Consider the following 26,606-nt stretch of genomic DNA (forward strand, 5'->3'; position numbering starts at 1 on the left):
GGCAGATGATCGGGAAAGAGCCGTCCTACAAACTCTCGTTCATGTTTATCAGCTCGTGAAGATGGCTGACAATATACTTGCCACTGGGTCCAATTTTTGGAAATCATTGGCATGATATAAAATACTTTATTCTCACAGCTCCTTCCTTCAGGTTTATTTGCATAAGCTGACTTAGATGCTCACAGTAACAAAATGTTTATATTGATGTTGAAAACGCTGTCATTTTTTACAGACCCGGTGTGAACAGGATCAGTGTGGTCCTAGGACAGAATGTGTTCAACACGTCAGACTATCGGACTGCCATGTTCTCAGTGCAGAAATACATTCTCCATAAAGCCTATTCTGATGAGACATATCTGAATGATATAGGTATGATGTAAGGAGCCAGGTAGCTGCTGGAATAATATGACACAAGTGATGCAGCTCTTACATTAGGCCAGGGACAATCTGGCAGATCGGCAGTTTCTTGGAGCCCAATGATTTGTAGTCCAATGTGTATGGAGACTATATGGCTGTGTGCTTGATTTTATGCCTCAGTTTGTTCTGCGTATGGCTGAAACACCTAAATTCAATAATAATGAGTGTCCACAGACATTTAGGCTGGCATTGCATGGCGACTTTAGCCATTTGTCAAACGGCCAAAATTTGCTAGGTGTCGCTGCTACCACACAGCGCAATATGAGTGACAAGCAAGTCGGATGAATCCAACCCCATGAGTCAATGTTGCCATGTAGCCCCATTCTTAACAGTAGTATAAGCCTGCGTTCACATGATTGTATTTCATGGTCCGTATATGGACTACAATGCCTGGATTGATAGTGGGTCTATCCACCCACAACTTAGTCTCATAGACTGTGAGGCTGTGAATTCAGGTCGAGAGATGCGTGGTAAGTCCAGGCATTGCAGTCTGTATACAGACCATGAGCCCAGCCTAAGGTCATATTCACACATCAGTGTTGTCATGCTTGTGCCGTGAGTGTTTTCCACCCTCAGTACACTGACAGATTACAATATATGCATGTAAAAATGGGTGCATTAACCAAAAAACAAGTGAAAATTGATTCCAGCATTCTTAAAAAAAAATGGTCCATTTCTGTGGCTGTAAGAAAAAAACAGACATGGATAAGTTCTAAGATTCAGAGTCCATCTCAGTTTTCTTCTTCTGAGCAAAAAGCAGACAGATATTATCAATGTGCCGAATCCATTTTTCATCAGTTTTTGTTGCATATTTTCCTCTGGGAAGTCACCTGATGAATGAGTAGGTCACTTCTTTTAAAAGATATCTGTCACCAGGTTTTTTTTTCTACCTCATCTGAGAGCGGCATAATGTAGAGAAAGAGACCCTGATTTTTGCGATTTATCACTTAGTTCACTCAGTGCAGCCATTGTGATACAATCAGTGTTCCTAGATGTATAGTGAATCAGGGCTCAGAGAGCTAACCCCGCCCCACCAGTCTCTCTGTGGGCATTGTCTGTGGACAGTAAGCTGCTTATCAGAGGAGGGGCGTGGTCAGACGACTTGGCACAAGGCCACTAGTCTGGGCAATGATGTCAGAGTGAAAAAACCTTCATTGTGTAAATGTCATGCAGTGGAATAAGCAACACATCATTGAAATCTGTGTTTTAAGCCCTACCTCATGCTGTCCTCAGATTATATAACAAAAACCTGCTGACTGATTCCCTTTAATCACTTCAGGGTTTACGAACCTTGAATTATATTTTTTAGAGGGTTTTGTCATGGTTTTACTGTAATTTTGCAATAATTTTTTCACTTCATAGAATCATGAAGAAACAGCTAGTGTTTTTTAAAGCAAAGATGCTGACAAAATGCTTTTAGCTATCCCATTGACATGTATAATAAAGAACAGAGCATCTTCCAAACAGAAAATGCCAGAAGAGTGGACAGGTCACTTCTTTTTAACCATCTAGCATTTTTAGAAACTTGAAGCAATTAGGTGATGTTTAAAAATCTGAACATATGAACAGCAAGTCATATTTCCACACGAATGCATATAATCTTTTCAATGTTTTCTGATTGGCATCTCAGGTAGGTTTTATGATGGAATTCTACTGAAAAATATGTTGAATGTACATACCCTAACACATAAGTTTATTGTATGTACACACAGAGTTTTTTTGAGACAGTCAAAAACCCTAAATTTTTCAAGCAGAAACTACTTTTGGAAACTTTTGACGAGTTTTAAAAGTGTTGTTTGCAAGCTTTTGGCTGCTTAGTTCTCAAGATTCGTTTCAAAGAAGTGACATATGCTTTCTTTTTTCCACCAGGCATGTCACGAACTCCACTCGTTCATGACACGTGCCTCGAACGCAACCATAATAGGTGCTTTGCTTCCCACTCACTTATCACAATAGCTCAACAATCAGTGAAACAAATCCCACAGATAGTCCTCACATCCACACCACACTTTATGATGCCACCACTCTCCATCCTACCAGGCAGTCAGACACCTGCACTGGGCAACACACTGATACCAATGCACACCCAGCTTTACCAAGCTCCTGAATAATTCACTACTTTTAAGATAACATAACCAAGCAAATTTTCTCTCCTTGAGATAATGGGAATGTTAGAACAAAGAGAGACAAACTTCTTATGTTTCTAGTTAACATACAAAACAGTGCAGTGCTTAACAAATTTACAAAATATGGAATAATAAAAGGACATACATACTGGCAAAACAGTATAAAATAAACTGGAAAAAATAAAGATACCGTACTTCTTATGGATTCGATCCATGAGAGCTTCTGGTGGAGGCAAACGCAATGGGATATATGGACAGATCTGCAATACTCATTGGTTCTCCTGGAGTCTGATATGGATATTCTTTAGATAACATACAATCATAGAATCATAGAATGATAGAGTTGGAAGGGACCTCCTGGGTCACCTGGTCCAACCCCCTGCTCAAAGCAGGATTCACTAAATCATCCCAAGTAGATGTCTGTCCAGCCTCTGTTTGAGAACTTCCATGGAAGGAGAATTCACCACCTCTCGTGGCAGCCTGTTCCACTCATTGATCACCCTCACTGTCAAAAAGTTTTTTCTAATATCTAATCTGTGTCTCCTCCCATTCAGTTTCATCCCATTGCTTCTAGTCTTTCCTTGAGCAGATGAGAATAAAGATGATCCTTCTACAATGTGACTGCCCTTGAGATATTTGTAGACAGCTATTAAGTCTCCTCTCAGTCTTCTTTTTTGCAAGCTAAACATTCCCAAATCCTGCGACAGTTCCTCATAGGACATGGTTTGCAGACCAGTCAACATTCTGGTTTCTCTTCTCTGAACTTGCTCCAGTTTGTTGATGTCTTTTTTTAAAATGTGGTGCCCAAAACTGGACACAGTATTCCAGGTGAGGTCTGACCAAAGAGGAGTAGAGGGCAATAATGACTTCACGTGATCTAGACTGTATGCTTCTGTTAATACATCCCAGAATTGCATTTGCCTTTTTTGCATATTATAAAGGTTCTCACCAGACCCGCATTCCTCTCTCCACTGAGATAAGAGTTTTTACCATACTTTCTGTTGTAGATCATATTTTTAGGCTCTCCAATCATTGATATGTCCATGGATTCTATAAAACTAGAATCATGATAAACAAATTAAAATATTGTTTTACCTTGTCCTGTCTGTGCAGTACAGTTGCACAAGCGGATTAATACCTATGTGACAGTGCAGGCATACAGGAACACATCAGCTGGCCCACATGGTTATCACCTATGTGCCAGTGGAGGCATACAGGAACATATCAGCTGGCCCACATGGTTATCACCTATGTGCCAGTGGAGGCATACAGGAACATAGCAGCTGGCCCACATGGTTAACACCTATGTGCCAGTGGAGGCATACAGGAACACATCAGCTGGCCCACATGGTTAACATCTATGTGCCAGTGGAGGCATACAGGAACATATCAGCTGGCCGACATGGTTAACACCTATGTGCCATTGGAGGCATACAGGAACACATCTGCTGGCCCACATGGTTATCACCTATGTGCCATTGGAGGCATACAGGAACATATCAGCTGGCCCACATGGTTAACACCTATGTGTCAGTGGAGGCATACAGGAACACATCAGTTGGCCCACATGGTTATCACCTATGTGCCAGTGGAGGCATACAGGAACATATCAGCTGGCCCACATGGTTAACACCTATGTGCCAGTGGAGGCATACAGGAACACATCTGCTGGCCCACATGGTTATCACCTATGTGCCATTGGAGGCATACAGGAACATATCAGCTGGCCCACATGGTTAACACCTATGTGCCAGTGGAGGCATACAGGAACACATCAGTTGGCCCACATGGTTATCACCTATGTGCCAGTGAAGGCATACAGGAACACATCAGCTGGCCCACATGGTTATCACCTATGTGCCAGTGGAGGCATACAGGAACATATCAGCTGGCCCACATGGTTAACACCTATGTGCCAGTTGAGGCATAAAGGAACACATCAGCTGGCCCACATGGTTATCACCTATGTGCCAGTGGAGGCATACAGGAACACATCTGCTGGCCCACTTGGTTATCACCTATGTGCCAGTGGAGGCATACAGGAACACATCAGCTGGCCCACATGGTCATCACCTATGTGCCAGTGAAAGCATACAGGAACACATCTGCTGGCCCACATGGTTATCACCTACGTGCCAGTGGAGGCATACAGGAACACATCAGCTGGCCCACATGGTTAACATCTATGTGCCAGTGGAGGCATACAGGAACACATCAGCTGGCCCACATGGTCATCACCTATGTGCCAGTGGAGGCATACAGGAACACATCAGCTGGCCCACATGGTCATCACCTATGTGCCAGGGGAGGCTTACAGGAACACATCAGCTGGCCCACATGGTCATCACCTATGTGCCAGTGAAGGCATACAGGAACACATCAGCTGGCCCACATGGTTAACATCTATGTGCCAGTGGAGGCATACAGGAACACATCAGCTGGCCCACATGGTTATCAAATATTGACAGCTACCTGTTAATTACTCTGTATACACACTCCTTGTCTGCTCTTTATCAGACAACCTCCCTCAGTTATCTGCAGTGAGGGATCTAATGCCCACAGCCTTTAATTTGTATAACCCATAACCTCAATTATGACATTTTTCAAAACATCTTCAGAAAAGAAAACGCTCAAAAAACTTTCATAACAGCAAAGTGGATTTCCCACAGAATCGAATTGGAAGAGTTTTTCAAGAGGATTTTGGAGATGATCAGCTTGAAACAAGAATCCTCCAAAAATTCTGTGCACACATAGCCTAGATTGCTCCTTTGCAGCAATTTGCATCTCTTGTGACGGTCTAGCAATCGCACTACTGACAGTGGCTAACCGTAGAATGTTTGTGTTCATGATTATAATTATAAGGCGGAGACCCTCTAAGCTACATGATGATGTAAATTATATGAAGACTTGAAGTCTGATCAGTTGCATTGACTATAATATATATATATTTTACAGCTCTAGTCAAATTGCAGGATGTAGAAGGGACCTGTGCTGAGTTCTCACAATTTGTGCAACCTGCCTGTTTACCCCAAGCCAACAGAAGTGCCACAAATGATCAACACTGCGAAGTGATCGGTTGGGGCCATCAATACGAGAGTAAGAACATCTCGCCATAAACAATTGATGCTTTACAGAAACATGCCTGTGTTTATGCTCATAACCGTTTGTGTCTGCAGGAGCAGATCATTATGCATTATTTCTGCAGGAAGCACATGTGCCAATCATCCCTAGTTCAGTCTGTCGGTCTCCAAATGTCCATGGTAATCAGATTTTTCCAGGAATGATGTGTGCTGGTTTCTTAGAAGGGGGTGTTGATGCATGCCAGGTGAGTGATGATACTGCGTTGCAATAATCTTTCTATTATTGAACAGATAATAAAGAGTAAAGGAATATTTCACAGATGGAAGATAAAGTTACATTACAATTGTATAATATTGCATGTAACAAAATGCATTTTGCAGATGGAAAGTAACCTGGCGTGCTTGTGAAGGGCATCAAGTGCCCCTCTACTTGGATTATTTAGATTTTTTATGACTTACAAATTATGGCAGCTTGCTGGTTGCAGTACAACCATACTGCCTTACATGATGCACCATCAGCATTGTGACTTCATTGGCCACTCAATGTGTATTGCAGCTAAAGTCACCGTGTAGCCCCAGCCTTCAAGGATTTTTCCACTTTAAGAAACGCTTTTATATACCTAGCATAACAAACAGAACAAGTACTCAAATCTATGGTGGTATGATTTTAGTTCTGCTTGACATTATTTTGTGGACATTATATAATTGGTGTTATTTGATCATGTTCTAAAAAATATTTTTTGGATTAACTTATCGGCCAAACACAAGATCATTTTCCAAGTAAGGCTGGGGACACACTAGCGATTTTAATATCAGTCCGATTTTGATGCAGGAGAGTCGGACGAGTGTAATGCAAGTGTCATGCGAGTGTCATGCCTTTTTTATGGGAGTACAATCTGATTTTTCACACCTAGCATCCGATTTACATCCAAATGCATTGCGATTGCTATCGGACTGCAATTCGATTTTAACATGAGCATTTATATAGAGAAATTCTCTAAGTCATTTACACATCATTTTCAAAAGAAATATTCTTCAAAACATTGAAAAATAGATAGATAGATAGATAGATAGATAGATAGATAGATAGATAGATAGATAGAAGAAAATCTGTCAATTCATCTACGGGTACAGTAAAATCTCACTGACAGGTTAGAATAGAATAGATATATACACATAGAATATATATATCTATATATATATATATGTATATATATATATAGATGTCAGTGACACACATATCTATTACCCCACTTGCCACCACTACAGGGCAAGTGGGAAGAGCAAGGCATCAGCATGCAGCTGTCTGCATAGCCTTTGCTGGTTATTAATTATGGGGGGACCCCACATCATTTTTTTGGGGGGGTCTCTCACTTTCATAGCCAGTAAAGGCTAAGTATACAGTTGTGAGCTGATATTAATAGCTTGGGAAGCTCCATGGGTATTACCCCCTTCCCAGGCTATACACATTGGCGCCAATCGCTGGCTTTCCCTCTGCTGTTTTTGAAAATTACGCGGGAGCCCACGCCATTTTTTCATGAAAAAAAAACCTTTAATTAATTAAATACATGTACAGTAATTTGCACACACACTGTACTAATTGTATTTGTCAATTACATCTATATTTTTCTACCTATTCTATATGTATTTTCTGTATGTAATCCATTTCTTGTATCCGGTTGGATCCTGCTGTGATTTTACACTACTGCGGGTGCTGAATTACCGGCTTTTCTTCTATTTATTTATCTATCTATCTATGTAATATAAATACATATATACTGTATATGTGTGTGTGTGAGTAACTGACATCTATATATCTATGTATTCTATGTGTATATATTTATTCTATCTATTCTATTCTCACCTGTCAGTGTAATTTTACTGTACCCGCATATGAATTACCAGCTTTTCAAATGCGATTGGTGTGTAAAAATCGGACATCACTCACATGGTCCGAGTGCAGTGTGATTTTTTTCTGGCACCTATTGACTTCTATTGCGGGATGCGATCCAAATTCTGATTACAATCGCAGCATGCTGCAACTTTTTTCCAGTCTGATCGTGATCGATCCAAGCTGGAAAAAAACACAGATGAACACACAATCATAGAATAACATTCAATCCATTTTTTTTATCGGATTGCATTCGTCCGATTTCATCGCAAGTGGGAATGATATTTCTAAATAATAGTCATAGAGACACCAAATAACAAATACTATCACTATACTGTTACTGAGCAAAACCCACTATGCCAATACTAATATTAGCAATAATACTCTAGTCACTATACAATATATACTATACAATGGCAAAATAATGCCACCACACCATGACCATATATTACCATCACATAGTGTCTGAATATAACCACCATCCTATTACTGCACAAAACCCACTATACCAACACGAATATACCAATAATATCACTTACAAGGGACAAATAATGCTGCTATACCATGATCATATATTACCAGCACATACAGTGGTGACTGAATAATACCACCATACTGATCAATAAAAGAGAAACTGTCAGCCACAAAAGTGCCGGCCAATAATCTGCAAGTAAATGGTGTTGAAATCCTGCTTGGCTTACTGGAAGAGCTGCTACAGGGAGCAAATGAAGATTTGTTCTCCCTGCAGCAGCTTGTTTCCAGGCATCGTGGCATTGTAGGGAACCGTTACAGCCACTGCTCTCCATACAGTGAACATGAGTGATCAGTCCCCCTGCACATTGATTGGCAGCCTGCTCTACTGATTGTGTGTGTAGAGCTGGCTATCAGTCAGTGTGCTGGGTAGAAATTACAGCCATGCTCATTGTGTAGAGAGCATCAGATCTCATACTTTGTACTAACAAGGGGCAACACACTGAAATACTGTCTGCAAATTGAGATTCTGGTTTGGTTTTATCCAAAGTCATATGGCAAGGCTCATCAAAGGGTCAATATTGACTTTCAGGAGTGCTCCTTTCAATAGGTGGTAATAGAGATCTAGTCTTCTTCCTTTCTGAAGAAGCAAAGAGCATTGCATGGCTTATAAAGGTACCTTCACACTCAGTGACGCTGCAGCGATACCGACAACGATGTCGATCGCTGCAGCGTCGCTGTTTGGTCGCTGGAGAGCTGTCACACAGACCGCTCTCCAGCGACCAACGATCCCGAAGTCCACTGGTAACCAGGGTAAACATCGGGTTAGGGCCGCGCTTAGTAACCCGATGTTTACCCTGGTTACCAGCGTAAACGTAAAAAAACCAAACACTACATACTTGCCTTTGCTGTCTGTCCCCGGCGCTGTGCTTTCCTGCACTGACTGTGAGCACAGCGGCCGGAAAGCAGAGCGGTGACGTCACCGCTGTGCTTTCCGGCTGGCCGGCGCTCACAGCCAGAGCAGAGAAGCACAGCGCCGGGGACAGACAGCAGAAGGTAAGTATGTAGTGTTTGTTTTTTTTACGTTTACGCTGGTAACCAGGGTAAACATCGGGTTACTAAGCGCGGCCCTGCGCTTAGTAACCCGATGTTTACCCTGTTTACCAGCGAAGACATCGCTGAATCGGCGTCACACACGCCGATTCAGCGATGTCTGCAGGGAGTCCAGCAACGAAAGTTCTGGACTTTCTGCAGCAACCAACGACATCACAGCAGGATCCTGATCGCTGCTACGTGTCAAACTGAACGATATCGCTAGCCAGGACACTGCAACGTCACGGATCGCTAGCGATATCGTTCAGTGTGAAGGTACCTTAAGAATCCTCACACTGGAATGCCATGCATATAACTTTCTACAAAGAGAAATATTATCTCTTAGATCCCAGTCAGAAGCTTCTCATATACCTAAATTAGTTCTCATACTTTGAACTGATGAGGGGCAACACTTCAAAACACTGTTTGCAAATTCGAATTCTGGTTTGACTTTAATCATAAAACATATGGCAAGGCTCTTTAATGGGTCGATATTGACTTTTAGGCTTGCTACATCTAACAGGTGGCATTAGTCCACTCTGAAGAGGCAATTTGCATATTTAAATTCTTCCAGAGGGATGCAGTACTGTTGAAATTGCTAAGATATTGCGGCCATGAAATTAGAACCATCAAAAGTTGTGTTGGAAATAGTCAGTCAACATGGTTGCAAAAGACATGTTAATGCACATTAACTGCCAAAGATTTGAGAAAAATCAAACATGAAGCCACCAAAAACCCATTATCCTCAATTGCTGTCATAACCTCCCTGTACAGACTGTCCGCGAGTCTCTTGACCAGTGCATCAAATCTTCTTGTATTTCTATTAGGCTGTCATGCTCAGGTAAGAAGACCTGTGGCCAGTCTGAACAATGTAGTATGAGCCACCAGATAGCTAAAACTTAGACCAGACAATTTTAAGATGCAGCAAATTAATCAAAGTGGGCCATTGTGTTTGATACAACTGGCATGTCTGTAGACTGTCCAGTATATAGATCAATTTACACTACATGATTCTAGGAATGCTCTTTTCACGATAAAAGTCCAGTCTAAACTGGGTGCTGATTACCTATCGTAGAGTGAAATTCTGTTTTAGGCTGTTCAAAAGAGCATGGTTCTCAACAGCACATTGTTCTGTGTAATCAGGACTTGTGCTGCCGAGAACAGTGGCAACCTATTTGCAATGAACAATCTATTACAGTACGCATCTGAAGCTGGTTCTGCCTGTATGAACAGGCTATTAAATGACCGTCAGCCAGCTAACAAGTTGTGGCCAGCAATTGCAGTATAAAAACACCATAAGTTTATACCATATATTAGGCTAAGTACACACTGTATATGTGGTCATACTGTATACGACAAGAGCTTTTCCCAATGTATATGGTAATGTTTCCATAGTGCACAAGTCACCGGACTAAGTGTATCGTCACACTGAAACGATGCTGCAGCGATACGACAATGATGTCGATCGCTGCAGCGTCGATGTGTGGTCGCTGGAGAGCTGTCACGCAGACCGCTCTCCAGCGACCAACGATCCCGAAGTCCCCGGGTAACCAGGGTAAACATCGGGTTACTAAGCGCAGGGCCGCGCTTAGTAACCCGATGTTTACCCTGGTTACCAGCGTAAACGTAAAAAAAACAAACACTACATACTTACCTTCCGTGTCTGTCCTCCGGCGCTCTGCTTACCTCTGCACTGTCAGCGCCGGTCAGCCGTAGAGCAGAGCGGTGATGTCACTGCTGTGCTTTCCGGCTGGCCGGCGCTCACAGCCAGTGCAGAGAAGCACAGCGCCGGAGGACAGACACGGAAGGTAAGTATGTAGTGTTTGTTTTTTTTACTTTTAGGATGGTAACCAGGGTAAATATCGGGTTACTAAGCGCGGCCCTGCGCTTAGTAACCCGATGTTTACCCTGGTTACCAGTGAAGACATCGCTGAATCGGCGTCACACACGCCGATTCAGCGATGTCAGCGGGAGATCCAGCAACGAAAGAAAGTTTCAAACGATCTGCTACGACGTACGATTCTCAGCGGGGTCCCTGATCGCAGTAGGGTTTCAGACACAGTGAGATCATAAGGATATCGCTGGAACATCACGAATCGTGCCGTCGTAGCGATCAAAATGCCACTGTGTGACGGTACCCTTAGGCCAAAAGCATGTTCTTTTGGCCTCTGGCAAATTTGCATCCGCACACCATTTGTTTTACTGTACAGGAAAGCATTGCAGACTGCACTTTCTAATACAGAGGTTTACTGCATAGAAACATATACCATGCAGTGTATTTTTTCACATTGTATTTCTAAGGTGGATGGATATCTAGGCATTTTGCAGTGCTTCTGTGGTGGCTATTCTTGTCTTAACGGGATTTTCTCATGAACAAAGTTCATTTTAATCAATAAATCTTGGAATAATAAGTCCCTCAATTGGATGTGTTTAAACAATGTTCCTGTGCTGAGATAATCTTATAAATGTGCCCCTGCTGTGTACTGTGTAATGGCTGTGTCTGACCGTGCAGGAACATTGTCATACTACAACTACTGGCCAGGGGAGGAAGCAAGAGTATACAGACAGGACAGCAGGGGATCACCGTCGACTCTTTCTGTGAGGTAAAACATTTGTTAAAAACAGGCAGGGAAATGTTTTACCTCACAAAAAGAATAATTTGTAATCCCATACTGTGCTATCTGTATCCTCTCTTTTTCTTCCAATCCTGCCCTTGAATTGTGGTGTGACCATGTTCCTGCATGGTCAGACCAAGCCATTACACAGCACACTGCAAGGGCACGTTGATAAGATTATCTCAGCACAGGAACATTTCTTTTTAAACACATTTAATTGTGAAAATTATTATTATTTCAAGATGTATTGATTAAAATCGACTTTAAAATTAACTTTGTTTGTTGGAAAACCCCTTTAATACTATAGTATAATTTTTGTCCATAACCCTTTGACTTTCCACTGTTTCCATATGGTTATTAAGTTCCACAATGGCCTCCAGACCAGCCAGTCTATTAAACTCAATTTGCCTCTTGTAAAGGGACAATTAGTCTTGCTATGATCTAAATGTCCTCTCTATTATCATATATTACAAGATTATTACTAACTAGGAAACCTTTATACCTACAGGGTGACTCAGGAGGACCTCTGATATGTGAAGTAGATAATAAAGTAAATGTATTTGGCATTGTAAGCTGGGGTTCGGGCTGTGCGGAGGAGAATAAACCTGGTGTGTATACAGATGTGTCCAAATATATCAATTGGATCCTTGCCAACATCGTCTGAGGAACATCTTATGTACATCTTATCTTTCTCCACAATCCTCAATAGCTCATTTTTAATCTGTTAATTCAGGACATCCAAAAATTGAAATCTTATTATAACTGGTTTACTCTGTTAGATATGTTATGTAATAAACAAGGTGTGTCATGAAAAAATAGTGTTATGTGGTAATAACTTGTTGATAGAACTACAGCTACAACATTATGTTCCAATAACAAGGAAACATATATTTCTCACATGTATTACAGCATTTGTAACTAGGGCTACCTCCACAATTGCATACCACCAAGAACTGTGAATAACAATATATTCAGAGCAGTTGGGTTATACTGAAGAATATGGTAAGTCAAGGATTGGAATGGGTGTTGTAGCAATGCTGGGTAGGCTAGGATTAAATCCTAGCTCTGTAGGCTCTGATTAGGTGCACCTGGATAGGTCTACACGTAAGCATGCTAGGTGGTCATCTATGCCAGTTTGCTGGGGGAGCTGAGCAAACTAGATGTGTCTTGGTGCTGAAGAGAGAGACCAGCTAGAATCTCTCTGAGAAGAGTCTGCACAGGACATGTGCATCAAACCACAAGTATCAGTTGTTGAAATGGACGATAGCAGTTTTGTTTAACTGAACTGGTGCTAGCTCAAATGGTGTCTGAAGTAGTCAGGGTCTGTACTGTTTAGTTAGCGCCTGGACAAGGCTAGGGATACAGTATATGAACCTGTACTGTTTTCCACCTGTACTACAGTGTATGCACCTGAACTGCTCTCTACTTGTACTATACTGCATTCACTGCTCTCCACATGTACAACAGTATATATACCTGTAATGCTCTCAACCTGTACTACAGTCAGGGTCGTATTTGCTATAATCCAAAAATCCTATAAAATTACTCTATTAGCCTATTTCCAGGGTGGGTCTTATTTTCGGTGGAAACATTAAATAAATAAATATATATATTATACACACACAGCGGGTGAAAGAAGCATTGCGTACATCACCAAATTTCTAAGTAAATCTGTTTCTAAGCCTATGTGCACACGTTGCTGATTTTGATGCTGATCCGCAGTGTTTTTGGATGCGTGGAATTGCATCAAATCTGCAGTGTAGTGCACAAGCAATGTTAATCAATGGGAAATCTAGAATTGGTGTGCACATGCTGCGGAAAAATCCACTTGGATTTGCAGAGTTTTATTTTCCGCAGCATGTCAATTATTCTTGCGGATCTGCAGCGTTTCTGCATCTCTTGACTTCCATTGAGTCAGTCAAGGTCACAGCAAAACCACAGATGTAAAAAGATTTGCAGATTTGCTGCGGATGTGAATGCGAAAAAAGCTGCAGATAGAGAGGAGAAAGAGTGTGTGGGTGGAGACTATGTGTGTGCGAAGATGATGTGCGTGTCTGTGGGTGTCTTGTGTGCGTGTGTGTCTGCGGGGGTCTGGGTGTGTGTCTGTCTGTAGGCAGGCATCGTCCGATGAGACTACTAGTCTCATCCAGCTATGTCTGCTGTCACATAGAACAGTGACAGCATTAGCCGATGATGGGATAGTAGTCCCATCATCCGGCTACTGTGTTGAATAGTAAAGAAAAACACATATACACATACAGTACATATTCACCAAACAGCTAATCCACAATGCCCTCTATTGCCTGCAAAAAAATTAAATAATAAACACAACAATATACTCCCTGTTCCGATGTAATCCATGTAATAACGAGTGTCCCACAACAATCTCCCATTTAGAGCTGTCACATTGGGAGATGTGACCGCTCTGCATAGGCTCCGGTACTACAGAGACAGAAGGTATCCTCCCGCACTGTATCACTCCGCCTAGAGGTCACCAGAGTTCATCCGGTCACTTGCGGCACCATTGCATGAGAAAATTCTCACACAGCTGTAGTTCCACAAAATTAGAGCACAAACTCTGATGATACACTGCAGGAGTATAATATCCAGTCAGTGTATAATCATAGGCCCCCTGTAGAGCAGTTACATCTCCCAATGGGACAGCTCTACATGGGAGATCGTCATGGGACACTCATTATTAAGTGGATTGCATCGGCACAGGGAGTATTTGTGTTGATTTATTTTTCTTTTTTTTGCAGGAGAACGAGGGCGTTGCAGGAATTAGGAGTATAATAAATATGGGAAACTGTGTGGTGTTTTATTTCATTAAAATACTTTATTCTGGCTTTGCCTTTATTTAACATGTAACAACTATAGGATTAGTAATGGATAGGTGTCTTATTGACACCTCTTCATTACTAAGCTGTGGGGTTGATGTCACCAAATAATACAAAGGTGACATCAACCCCACAACTATTACCCCACTTGCCACGGCTACAGGGCAAGTGGGATGAGAGAGGCTTAGTGCTGGAATTGGCGCATCTTAGAGATGCGCCATTTCTGAGGTGGCTGAGAGCTGGTGTTTGTAGCCAGGTGGGGGAGCAATATCCATGGCCCCTTCCTAGACTATTAATATCAGCCCGCAGCTGTCTGCATAGCCTTTTCTGGTTGTAAATTATTGGGGACCCCACATCATTTTTGGGGGGCTCCCCTTTTTTAATAGCCAGTAAAGGCTAAATATACAACTGTGAGGTGATATTAATAGCCTGGGAAGCTCCATGGGTATTACCCCTTTCCCAGGCTATAAACATCGGCCCCCAGTTGCTGGCTTTCCCTCTCTGGTTTGGAAAATTGCGCTGAAAACCCACGCCATTTTTTTCCATTTTTTTTAATTAAACAGATATTGCATTTAAGGCCGTGGTCACACTAGAAACTTGCACGAGTCTCGCACCTCAATATCCGGCACTGCCGCTGGCACTCGGGACCGGAGTGTGTGGCTGCAAGTATTTCTATGCAGCTGAACGCTGCGGTCTCACATCAGATGCCATACGCTAGTCTGACCCTGGCTTAAGGACTCTTTCACACTTCTATTTTTTACAATCAGTCACAATCCATCAAAATGTTGAAAAGACGGATCCTATGCAGATTGTAAAAAACGGATGCACTGGGTCCCTTTTTTGTCACGGATCCATCGAGGCTATGTGCACACGTTTTGTATGCGTCTTCGCATACACAACACAACACAGGTAAAAAATAATTTAAAAAAAAATATGCTTACCTTCCGGAGTCCCCCGCAGCCTTCCTGCGGCCTTCCTGATGCTCGCGATGCTGCCCACAGCTCCCGTTCCCAATAATGCATTGCGAGACAATGACCTGTAATAACGATGCTGTAACATCTGGGCGCTGCGGATTGGATGCTGCGGTTGTACGCAGCATCCAATCCGCAGCAAATATGCCATTTGGAAACATACCCTAAAGGTACTATTGACATGAAATTCTTACCAGATGTCAATAAAAATCCATACAATCCACAGAGGCAAAGAAATCAAACCATGGATGTCCACAAATTAAGTTATGCATAACAATTGCAAATGAAACAGGGAAAATGTACTCAACACATGAAGAAAGAGATGTACAAAAAGCCATGCAAAGTGTGCTTAAATCTATTAGTAATTAGTAAGCAAGCCATTTTGTAAAAACTAATATCAGCATTGGTTCAACTGACGGACTATAAAAAAGTGGCACATCTTGTGATGGGTAAAACCAGTGAGCTGTCTCAAACCCTTCGCAACCTTATTGTTGCAAAACATACTGATGGCATTAGTTACGGAAGAATTTCTAAATTACTGAAGGTTCTAGTGAGCATTGTTTGAGCCATAATCTAGAAGTGGAAAGAACATCATTTCACCATAAACTGCCCATGACTAGGCGCTTGCTGCAAAATTTCTGACAGGGGAGTGAAAAGAATCATCAGAAGAGTTGTCCAACAGCCAATGACCACCTGTTGTGAGCTACAGAAAGATCTGGAATCAGCAGATGCAATTGTTTCAAAGAAAATAATAAGTAATACACTCAACCTCCATGGCCTGTATGCACGTTCACCATGCAAGACTCCATTGCTGAATAAAAAGGATGTTCAAGTTCGTTGCGTAAATAACATTTGGACAACCCTGTGAAATAGTGGAAGAATATAGACTGGTCATATGAGCCAAAGATTAAACTCTTAGGATGCCATAATACACACCATGTTTGGAGGCCAGAAGGCACTGAATGCCGCTCCAAAAACCAGATACCAGCAGTGAAGTATGGAGGTGGAAACATCATGATCTGGGGCTGATTTTCTGCATACGGTTCTAGCAAACTTCATATAATTGAAGGAAGGACTAATGCAAAAATGAACTGAGACTTTTTGAAAAAAACTGCTGCCGTCTACCAGGTTAATGAAACGAGGGTTGACATTTCAGCAAGGCAATGATTCCAAACACAGAGCCCATGAAACCCTCAATTGGTTTCAGAGATAGAAAATAAAGCTGCTACAATGCTTCAGCCAATCACCTGTCCTGAATCGAATAGGAAATTTATGGAGGGAACTAAAGCTCAGAGTTCATAGAAGGATCCCACTGGACATTGAAGAGTGTTTGTGGGGAAGAATAGGCCACAATCAGACTTGAGTAATACATAGTTTCTCTATACAAGAGGCATCTTAAAGCTGTCATCACTAACAAACAAGGGCGTAATGACGGCGGATGCAGAGGTCATGACTACAATCGGGCCCATGAATGTGGGGGCACATGGCAGTAACATCATGAGCTCCCTTCACTTGCACGCTGAAGTCGGCTGCCAGCGACGTTGGTGGATGGTGCGAGACATGATGTCCCAGATGTGTACAATCGGATTCAGGTCTGGGGAATGGGAGGGCCAGTCCATAGCTTCAATGCCTTCATCTTGCAGGAACTGCTGACACACTCCAGCCACATGAGGTCTGGCATTGTCCTGCATTAGGAGGAACCCAGGGCCAACCGCACCAGCATATGGTCTCACAAGGGGTCTGAGGATCTCATCTCGGTACCTAACAGCAGTCAGGCTACCTCTGGCGAGCACATGGAGGGCTGTGTGGCCTTCCAAAGAAATGCCACCCCACACCATTACTGACCCACTGTCAAACCGGTCATGCTGAAGGATGCTGCAGGCAGCAGATCGCTCTCCATGGCATCTCCAGACTGTCATGTCGGTCACATGTGCTCAGTGTGAACCTGCTTTCATCTGTGAAGAGCACAGGGCGCCAGTGGCGAATTTGCCAATCCTGGTGTTCTGTGGAAAGTTCCAAGCGTCCTGCACGGTGTTGGGCTGTGAGTACAACCCCCATCTGTGGATGTCGGGCACTCAGACCATCCTCATGGAGTTGGTTTCTAACTGTTTGTGCAGACATATACACATTTGTGGGCCGCTGGAGGTCATTTTGCAGGGCTCTGGCAGTGCCCCTCCTGTTCCTCCTGGCCCAGAGGCTGAAGTAGCAGTCCTGCTGCTGGGTTGTTGCCCTCCTATGGCCCTCTCCTGGTGTACTGGCCTGTCTCCTTGTAGCACCTCCAGCCTCTGACACTACGCTGACAGACACAGCAAACCTTCTTGCCACAGCTTGCATTGATGTGCCATCCTGGATGAGTTGCACTACCTGAGACACTTGTGTGGGTTGTAGAGTCCGTTTCATGTTACCACGAGTGTGAAAGCAGAACCAACATTCAAAAGTGACCAAAACATCAGCCAGAAAGCATTGGTACTGAGATGTGGTCTGTGGTCCCCACCTGCAGAACCACTCCTTTATTGAGTGTGTCTTCATAATTGCCAATAATTTCCATCTGTTGTTTATCCCAATTGCACAACAGCATGTGAAATTTATTGTCAAACAGTGTTGCTTCCTAAGTAGACAGTTTGATTTCACAGACGTTTGATTTACTTTAAGTTATATTCTGTTGTTTAAGTGTTCCCTTTATGTTTTTGAGCAGTGTATATATATATGTGTGTACGTGTATAATGGGAGTCAATAGGAAATCTGAGCATTTTTCCGGCAGGCACTTCAAGGAGGTCTGGGGGCAGTGAAAATGTTGGAATTAATGGAAAAAGTGCTAAATGGAAGAAGAACAGTATTTCTGACTCCCAGATTGCTACTGAGAACAATGGTGTAACACTTTTACTTCACTTTAAGGACTGACAATAAAACATTGAAAATCAAAGAGAACTTGTTGTTTATAGGAAAAAAAATGTTAAGAAACATTTGTTCCTTTATTATGGCATGTATATGAAGCAAACTTTAATAAGGGTTTAAAAAAAAAAAATATGGAAATGGAAATTTCTGTGTAATTTTTGAAGGAAGCAAGAAGTAGCATAATTAAGGACTCCGGTACACCCTGGATTAAGGAAGGCATAATACACATTCTTTTCAAATTGTCATATAGTGGTACTCCTAGTCCCATAAAGGCTATGTAATAAGTGCAAAACCTGTCAAAAATTACAAGCAGGGTCCTCCATACACCCTTCAAGGCACCCACTGTAATTCCATATAAAAAAATTTAAAAAGTGTAGTTGTAGAATTTCAACACTTAAAGGCATTGCACACAAAGCAAAGCCAGGAAAAATTGATAAGGAGGATAATAAAGTCATCCACAGACCCTTGAAATAAACAACTTGTGGGCCTCATTAAAATATTTTGAAAGTGTAGTTGATGTACTCATAGACTCATAAATTGCAAAACAAGAAAAAAATTATAAGTAGGGTCATCCAGTTATCCATATGCCCTTGAAGGCAACAACTGGCGGGCCTCATTCAAATATTGAACATTAAAAACACTTTATGTGCTGCTGTTATCTGGTGGTGCAGAAAAGCCAAGAGCTAATCTATGCTTTGTTCATTTTTGTCAGAGTGAGCACTTTATGTTGCCAAGCAAAAGGGTCTGCCTGTTATGACCCCCCCGGCGACACTAAAAGCCCGCTCAGACAAGATGCTAGTGGCAGGGCAGCACAACACTCCCAAGGCATGGAGGGACATCTCATGCCAGGTGTCAAGCTTTGAGACCCAAAAGCTGATGGTTGCAGAGGAATTGTGGAGTACGCTGGTTTTTTCTGCCAGGTATTGCTTGACCATCTATAAAAACTTTTCCCTCCTTGTCAAAAATACCAGGTCATCAGGGCCTGGACACTGGGAGAGTGTAATGAAATTGGAACAGGCCTTTGACAATGTACCCCTGCCTCTATTGTACCCGGTGTGTGTCTACCTCTTCTCTCCTTGATTAGGCAAGAAAGCTTGCCCATGCCGCTAGCGCTGTCTGATGGAAATTTTTTAAACATATTTTCCACAATGGCCTTCTGGTATAACACCATTTTAATAGAACTCTCCACTTTAGGAAATAGAGGTGCAAAGTTCTCCTTGTAGCGTGGATTTAGCAGGGTGAACAATCAGTACTCTATTTTGGCTAAGATGAATGTAACGTGAGGGTCATAGGAAAGGCGGCGGTGCATAAAGTCTGCCATATGTTCTAAGCGCCCTACAGCCAACACTTCCTTGTCTGCACCATGATGACTACTTACTGTCTCTTCCTCCTCCTCTTCCATCTCTTCCTACTCATTCCCATCCTTAGCCTATCTACGTAGTAGTAATGGGATGAAGCTTGTGTGTATACTTGCTTCTGTTGCCACCAGCTCCTGTTCCTCCTCCTTTTCCTCATCCTCCAGTTCCTCATTGTTAACCAATCTGCACTGAGCAGATAAGATGAGACTGGGCTGGGTAGTATCCCCATGTCTCATGTCTTCTTCCATCTCTAACTGGTTTTCATGGAAAGCTTCATGTTTAATTGTCAGCAGCGACTGTTGTGCTGATGATGATATCATCGCCGCTCACCATCTTTTGGAGTCCTCAAAGTCTTGGAGAGCTGCACAAATGTCAGACATACATTCACATCCTTCAGTTGTTATGTGTGGAGGCTGACCAGAATACTGCCTTGCCAGCATGTGAAGTGTGGAGTTCCAGCGCGTGGTCACATTGCACACCAGTCAGTGAGCTGGTGTGCATGCGCTACTGCAACACTGCCAGAGCTGTGGCAGCTATAGTAGACTAAGTATATGCAAGGGAAAAAGGAAGGGGAAATATTCAGCTCACCAGTTTGAAGCAGAAGTCCTTGTGTGCAAACTTGCACAGGAACAAAAGTCTTGACTGACTCTGAATGAAATTCACTCACGGAGGTGCCTGGATCAGAGGCGTTGTCCACAACAGAAGAAAAAAGGAAGTAAATCCCCAGCGTGAAACTTGGATAAAAGTTCAATTTATTTAGACAAATCCATTAAAATCCTTGTTTCATAGTGGCACAGCAAATAATGGAGTACATGATGCGACCAACGCGTTTTGACCTGTCAAGGTCTTAATTGAAACGCGTTGGTCACATCATGTACTCCATTATTTGTTGTATTATAAAATAATGTATGTCATTTGAAAGTAAATCCCTCTGAGGCTGCTGTCTATCCTAGACGGTGTTAATTATAATGGTCGGTTCAGGTTAGGGAGGGGGAACTGAGGGTAGGGTGCCAAGTTCAGGAAGTGTCAGGTTCAGCTTGAAAAAATGTGGTGAAGTGACATAAGCGTTCACAATCAATAGGCTGCTAGGGACAGCGTGAGCATGTTATACGGGGCAGTGGATTGTCAAAGAACCCTTCCATGCGTATCAGTCTGTATGGATGATGCATTGAATCCATAATAAGTTTTAGAAGATTTTTTTCAAGTTTTAAATGCCACCGTAATGTAACAAGAACCGCGTTACAGTTTATGGATGAATCATTGCATCCATAAAGTTTTGAAGGCTTTTTTCAGTTTTATATAGCACCGTAATGTAGCAAGACCTGCGTTAAAGTGTGTGTGGATGACTAGCTAAAGCCACAAAAAATTTAGGCTAAATGCAGAATGTATCTGATACAAACAGCAAAGCGCTGGATTAACCCTTAGAAGGGCTGTTGCTATGATGGCTCAGAATCAGCACCAGCAGCAACGCTAGAGGACTCTGATTTGTTCAACTGTGCACATGTGAGCAGGTAGGAAGATGCAGTAACGGGTCAGAGGCAGAGCAAGTGTTATACTCCTCAAAGGGAGAAAACAGATAAAACAATATAAAGGAACACAGGGGACATAACTCAGGGGAAGCGGGTGTGAAGCATAGGGTAGGAAGTTCATGGATAGCAAACTTATCATTCTGACGACTTCAGAATGCAGTTAGTTCAGGATGTGGACGTTGGCGCCAAAGCAGTGGAGCATAAGGGGTCCAGTATGGTCCTAGAAAAGATGGCGTCCTGGATCCTGGCGGCAGCAGTGATTCCTTGTGGTCCGGTCGGTGATTTGTGTGTCAGGAAACGATGAGCCGGACAAACCACAGTCTTTCCCCCTGTTAGAGTACAGGGACAATGAGCAACTCGATTCGGGTACACAGGGAAACCACTCACAGCGGGTGTCCCAATTCTCCCATTGGTGCGTGCGCAGGCTTATGTCCTGACTGGGCGTCCTGTCACCACGGTCAGCGATGTCAGCGGTGACCAGGTACATCGTTGTCGGCAGTCTCTGTTAACAGCTTTTAGCCTCTGCTGGTTTTTGCCACTCTTGCAGTTGGCCCACCCGCAGAAGCCCTGACACTGCCCTCCTGCGCGATGCATGTTCCCACGGCAACTAACTGATTTTCGGCGCGCTGTGGCCCTTTTAACTTAGCCACGCCCCCTACTCTTAGGTGCAGAGGTCGGTCCGGGGCTTTAAGCTTTCCCCCCATGAAACCTCGGTGAAAGCCCCGACCGTTCCGGATCCGTCACGGAGTAGGTGGGCCTGGTCTGGGTCTTCTCCTTACACACACAGCCCTGGACAAACACTCTCGCCCTCCAATTTGAACTGTTCCTGAGCTGTGCAATGGTGTCAGTGTGTCAAGCGCGGCGTCGCCTGTCCTTTTATAATATGTGATGAGATAATCCGGACAGCCAATCACAATAATGCCAAAACCAAGATGGCAAGATGGCTACTGCATTACAGCAACTAGCAGGCAATCCCCACATGTTTATTGGCTGTATTCAAGCAAAACCCCCAAAAGATAAATGGGGATAAATAGGCGACAAAATGAATAAAACTACATATTTATTGATAATATTTAACATCATATATAAAACAAGTAGCACAGGATGTTTCTCAAACAGGTATTTAGACACTGGGGAGGCAAGAACCAGTGTTGGTGATAAAAGGAAAGTAGCAAATGAAACAACATACTGTATTATATCATTTTAAAATTCAATCCTGATGTTAATAAGCAGCAATATTCACCTCCGGATGAAGGGGCTGAATAAGTTAAACATTGGTGCCGCTATTCAAAAACTTTGTGGACTATAAACGATTCTTGTGCAACATTGTGAGGCACGGTAATGGCACAGTGATATCAACCCACGTGTTGTTTTGCATTATGGAGGTAGATGACAATGGTGATGCCGGAGAGCACACATCAGGTAATGATGGACTATTAGCGAGTCGCGAGGGTGCGGGAGTGTTTTTTACAGTTTGCAACAGTAAGGACGAATTACAAGTTATGAGCACAAAGACCCTTGAAAATAAAATTCAGGTTCTTTCAGAGAAGGAAATTTGTCTATATTAGACTATTAACTCACTAAAGTCATATGTTGAATCAGAACAAGTTCCAAGAGGTCTACATGTCTTTAAGGAAATTTCACAATTTCTGGATGATCCAATTTTTCAAAAAGAATGGGAATTGATTCATCTGGAACGCTCTAAAAATATTTAGCATCTAGTATTAACTCACAATTAACAAGAATATAAAGAAATAAGTAATCAACTTGATAAAGCCAAACAGGAATCTGCATTTATCAGATAATCAAGCACATTCTTTTTTCAAAAAGCTTGATAAAAAACTGGTACTGACACAAATCGAGATAAAACAAAGAAAGAAAGAAAACATTTTGAGGGATAAAAATGACGTTGATAAAAGGACAAATTTTTAATTGGAATAAGAAACGTCCCAACTACAAAAGAAACCACGGTGCTTGAGATCTCAAACCAGAGCTCCCCAGAGTGGCTCAATGATATTGAGGTCAGGAGACTGAGATGGTCACTCCAGAACCTTCACTTTGTTCTGCTGTAGCCAATGACAGGTTGACTTGGCCTTTTGTTTTGAATTATTGTCATGTTGGAACATCCACGTACATCCCATGTGCAGCTTTCGGGCTGATGATTGCAAATTTGCCTCCAGTATTTGCTGATAACATGCTGAATTCATGTTTCCTTCAACTTTGACCAAGTTTCCTGTGCCTTTGTAGCTCACACATCCCCAAAACATCAGTGATCCACCTCCATGCTTTACAATAGGAATGGTGTTCCTTTCATCATAGGCCTTTTTGACCTCTCTCCAAATGTAAGGCTTATGGTTTTGGCCAAAAAGTACAATTTTGGTCTCATCACTCCAAATTACCTTGTTCCAGAAGTATTGAGGCTTTTCTCTGTGCTGTTTTGCGTATTCTAGGCAAGATACTTTGTGGCATTTGCCCAGTAACGGCTTTCTTCTTGCGACTCGTCCATGCAGCCCATTTTTCAAGTGCCTCCTTATTGTGCATCTTGAAACAGCCACACCACTAGTTTTCAGAGAGTCCTGTATTTCAGCTCATTTTATTTGTGGGTTTTTCTTTGCATCCCAAACAATTTTGCTGGCAGTTGTGGATGAAATTTTTGTTGGTCTACCTGACCGTGACTTTGTTTTTACAGAGCCTCTGATTTTCCATTTGTTAATCACAGTTTGAACGCTGCTGACTGGCATTATCAATTCCTTGGATATGCTTTTGCATCCCTTCCCTGCTTTTTACAGTTCAAGTACCTTTTCCCGTAGATCCATTGACAATTATTTTGCTTTCCCCATGACTCACAATCCAGAAACATCAGTGGCTGGATGAAAGATGCAAGAGTCTGTCTGGATCTCAAAAACTCACTCAGCTTTTATGCACACACACTGTTAACAAGCAAACAGGTCACAGGTGAAGATGTTACTTTAACTAGCCATTCAAACCCTTTTGTGTCAACTTCTGCACGTTATCAGGCCAAAATCACCAGGATATATGAACTTATGATCAGGGTCATTTGGATGTTTTGGGTTGTCATTATGATTTAAATAGAGAAAACACAGTAGTTTGACAATAAATGCCTTCACCCAAACACAAACCATGAGTGGAGAAAACGTTTTAGTGTTATTATTCATATTCTCTGAAAAAAGGCCAAGAAAGCAAAAATTCTGCTGGGTATGTAAACTTTGGAGCACAACTGTACATGAGATCTTGATCGTGTGGTCCTGAAGTTTGCCATGGCTGGCTACAGCGGCCTGTTCAGATGTTATCGGCGTTTAGGGACCGTTTAAAATGCTTAGGAAGCCTTTGCACGTGGTTTTTGTTAATTATTCTAATTTACTGAGATAATAATAATAATAATAATCTTTATTTTTATATAGCGCTAACATATTCCGCAGCGCTTTACAGTTTTGCACACATTAACATTAACATAATGACAATTGGTTTTTCATTGGCTGTAAGCCATAATCATCAACATTAACAGAAATAAACACTTGAAATAGATCACTCTGTTTGTAATGACTCTATATAATATATGCGTTTCACTTTTTGTATAGAAGAACTGAAATAAATTAATTTTTTGATGATATTCTAATTTTGTGAGAAGCACCTGTATCTATGATTTTCATGTATGCCACTGCCCCGGGGCATGTGTATTTTTCTAAAAATTTTGTAGAATTTCAGTAGAATTCAATTCCACACAAATAAATGTGTCTATTTCTAGTCCAGGAGCTGGAAACTATGTATGGGTGTGCAAATTAGGAAAGTTTTTATTTTTATTTCAAAATCACTTACTAGAAAAAGCCACTAGGTGGGGCCAAAACACCACCATTCATAATGTAAATCTAGGGAGCTTCATGATTTGCAATTTGTTTAAGTGTCTTTTCTTTATATATCTTGTAATATTTGCTAAAATTTTTGGAGCCAAATTTTTCAAAATGGCGCATGCATTTCATAAATAGGTGACAAAATTTAAAGGGCCACATCATTACTTTGTGCCATTTTTGTAGTTTTGTGCCTTTTTTGTTAGCACCAAATTTATATTTCTATTTCAATTTGCGCCTTTTTTCAAGTTTATTTTATATGTCTTTGCCTATTTTCCATATTTTCAAATTTGTTACAAATGTTGTAAATCCAGTCTAACTCCTCCTGGATGGAGTATATGTACACCAGCAATTTCTGACATTTTGCGAAAAATGCAATTTTTGCTAATACAAAAATCACAAAACAACTGCAGTTAATCACAGCAAGAAAGACCATTTCCAAAATTTACGACCCGTGTGTGACTTAATGAATTTGGGAATACCACAAGATGCAAAGTAAAAAGCTGCAAATGATGAAGCAGGCCCAAAAAGCTCTTTATTTTTGTACTTAAATGGTTTTTATGACTTCTTTGCACCAAAAAGTTGAAAATTCCTTTAAAAAAATCATACATTTGTCTTAAGAGGTGCCAAATTGAAGGCTTATTGAACTGGCTAGAGACATCAGGTGCAGCCACCCGGGCTTCCTCATAATGCCCTGCAGATATCACATCACATGGCTATCCCAGCCAATCAGGTTGGGCTATTACAGCCAGTATTAAATATGGGGTCTTGCCAAGCAATGTCTTTCCCAGCATATAGGTATAGGAGGTTAGAACAAGCAGCTCATTCCTCATAGACAGTCATGTTTTGAGACTGATACAAATTTTAGTTTTCACAAAGTTTGCTACTTCGGCATTTTTACATCTTTTTGGGGGATGTTTCTACAGTTACTGCAGTACAATTATAAACATTTCTTTTACACTTTACACTTCTATTGACAAATGCATCAAGTTTATGCAAAGACGCAATATTTACAGTGTTGTCCCTTATTTTCCAAGACTCCTGTACTTCACCTTTGCACTCTGGATATCGGCTTCGCTGGGAGTGGGTGGTCATATGTAATAGAGTGCAGGTGTTGAGTGTGTCACCACGGAACTGACAGACCAACTGTTGAGGGAGTTTATTAACAGGAATAGGATTCTCCTCGCAGGGAGAAAACAGTAGGATATAAACTAATAATATAACCGTGCAAATATATGGAAAGCAGTATAAGCTCCCAGACAGTCAAACAGTATAACAGTAGTAAACGGAATTTCTTGAGAAGACACTTATCAGTCTGATGAGGACTTGCTTGTAGGGTCGTCTTCTGTAGGCGCCGAGAAACAGCGGCACTTACCGTCCCTCTGTTATCCGTGGGCTGTGTAGTCAGGGGCGGATTATAATAGGGTCAATCTGGGCGGTAGCCCAGGGCCCAGTGGT

General features: G+C 42.0%; 1 protein-coding gene across 1 annotated transcript in view; it reads left to right on the top strand.

The window, feature by feature from the left end:
- F12 (coagulation factor XII) overlaps positions 1-12,502 on the top strand; it is a 172,778-nt gene extending 160,276 nt beyond the window's left edge. The window contains exons 11-14 of the mRNA XM_069763973.1: positions 233-369; positions 5,499-5,639; positions 5,720-5,868; positions 12,201-12,502. Of these exons, the coding sequence (XP_069620074.1) occupies positions 233-369; positions 5,499-5,639; positions 5,720-5,868; positions 12,201-12,356 (583 nt within the window). The 3' untranslated portion in view covers positions 12,357-12,502. The remainder of the gene's footprint in view (positions 1-232; positions 370-5,498; positions 5,640-5,719; positions 5,869-12,200) is intronic.
- The last annotated feature ends 14,104 nt before the right edge of the window (positions 12,503-26,606 follow it).

Source organism: Ranitomeya imitator, chromosome 4 (genome assembly GCF_032444005.1).
Source record: "Ranitomeya imitator isolate aRanImi1 chromosome 4, aRanImi1.pri, whole genome shotgun sequence".
Taxonomy (NCBI): domain Eukaryota; kingdom Metazoa; phylum Chordata; class Amphibia; order Anura; family Dendrobatidae; genus Ranitomeya; species Ranitomeya imitator.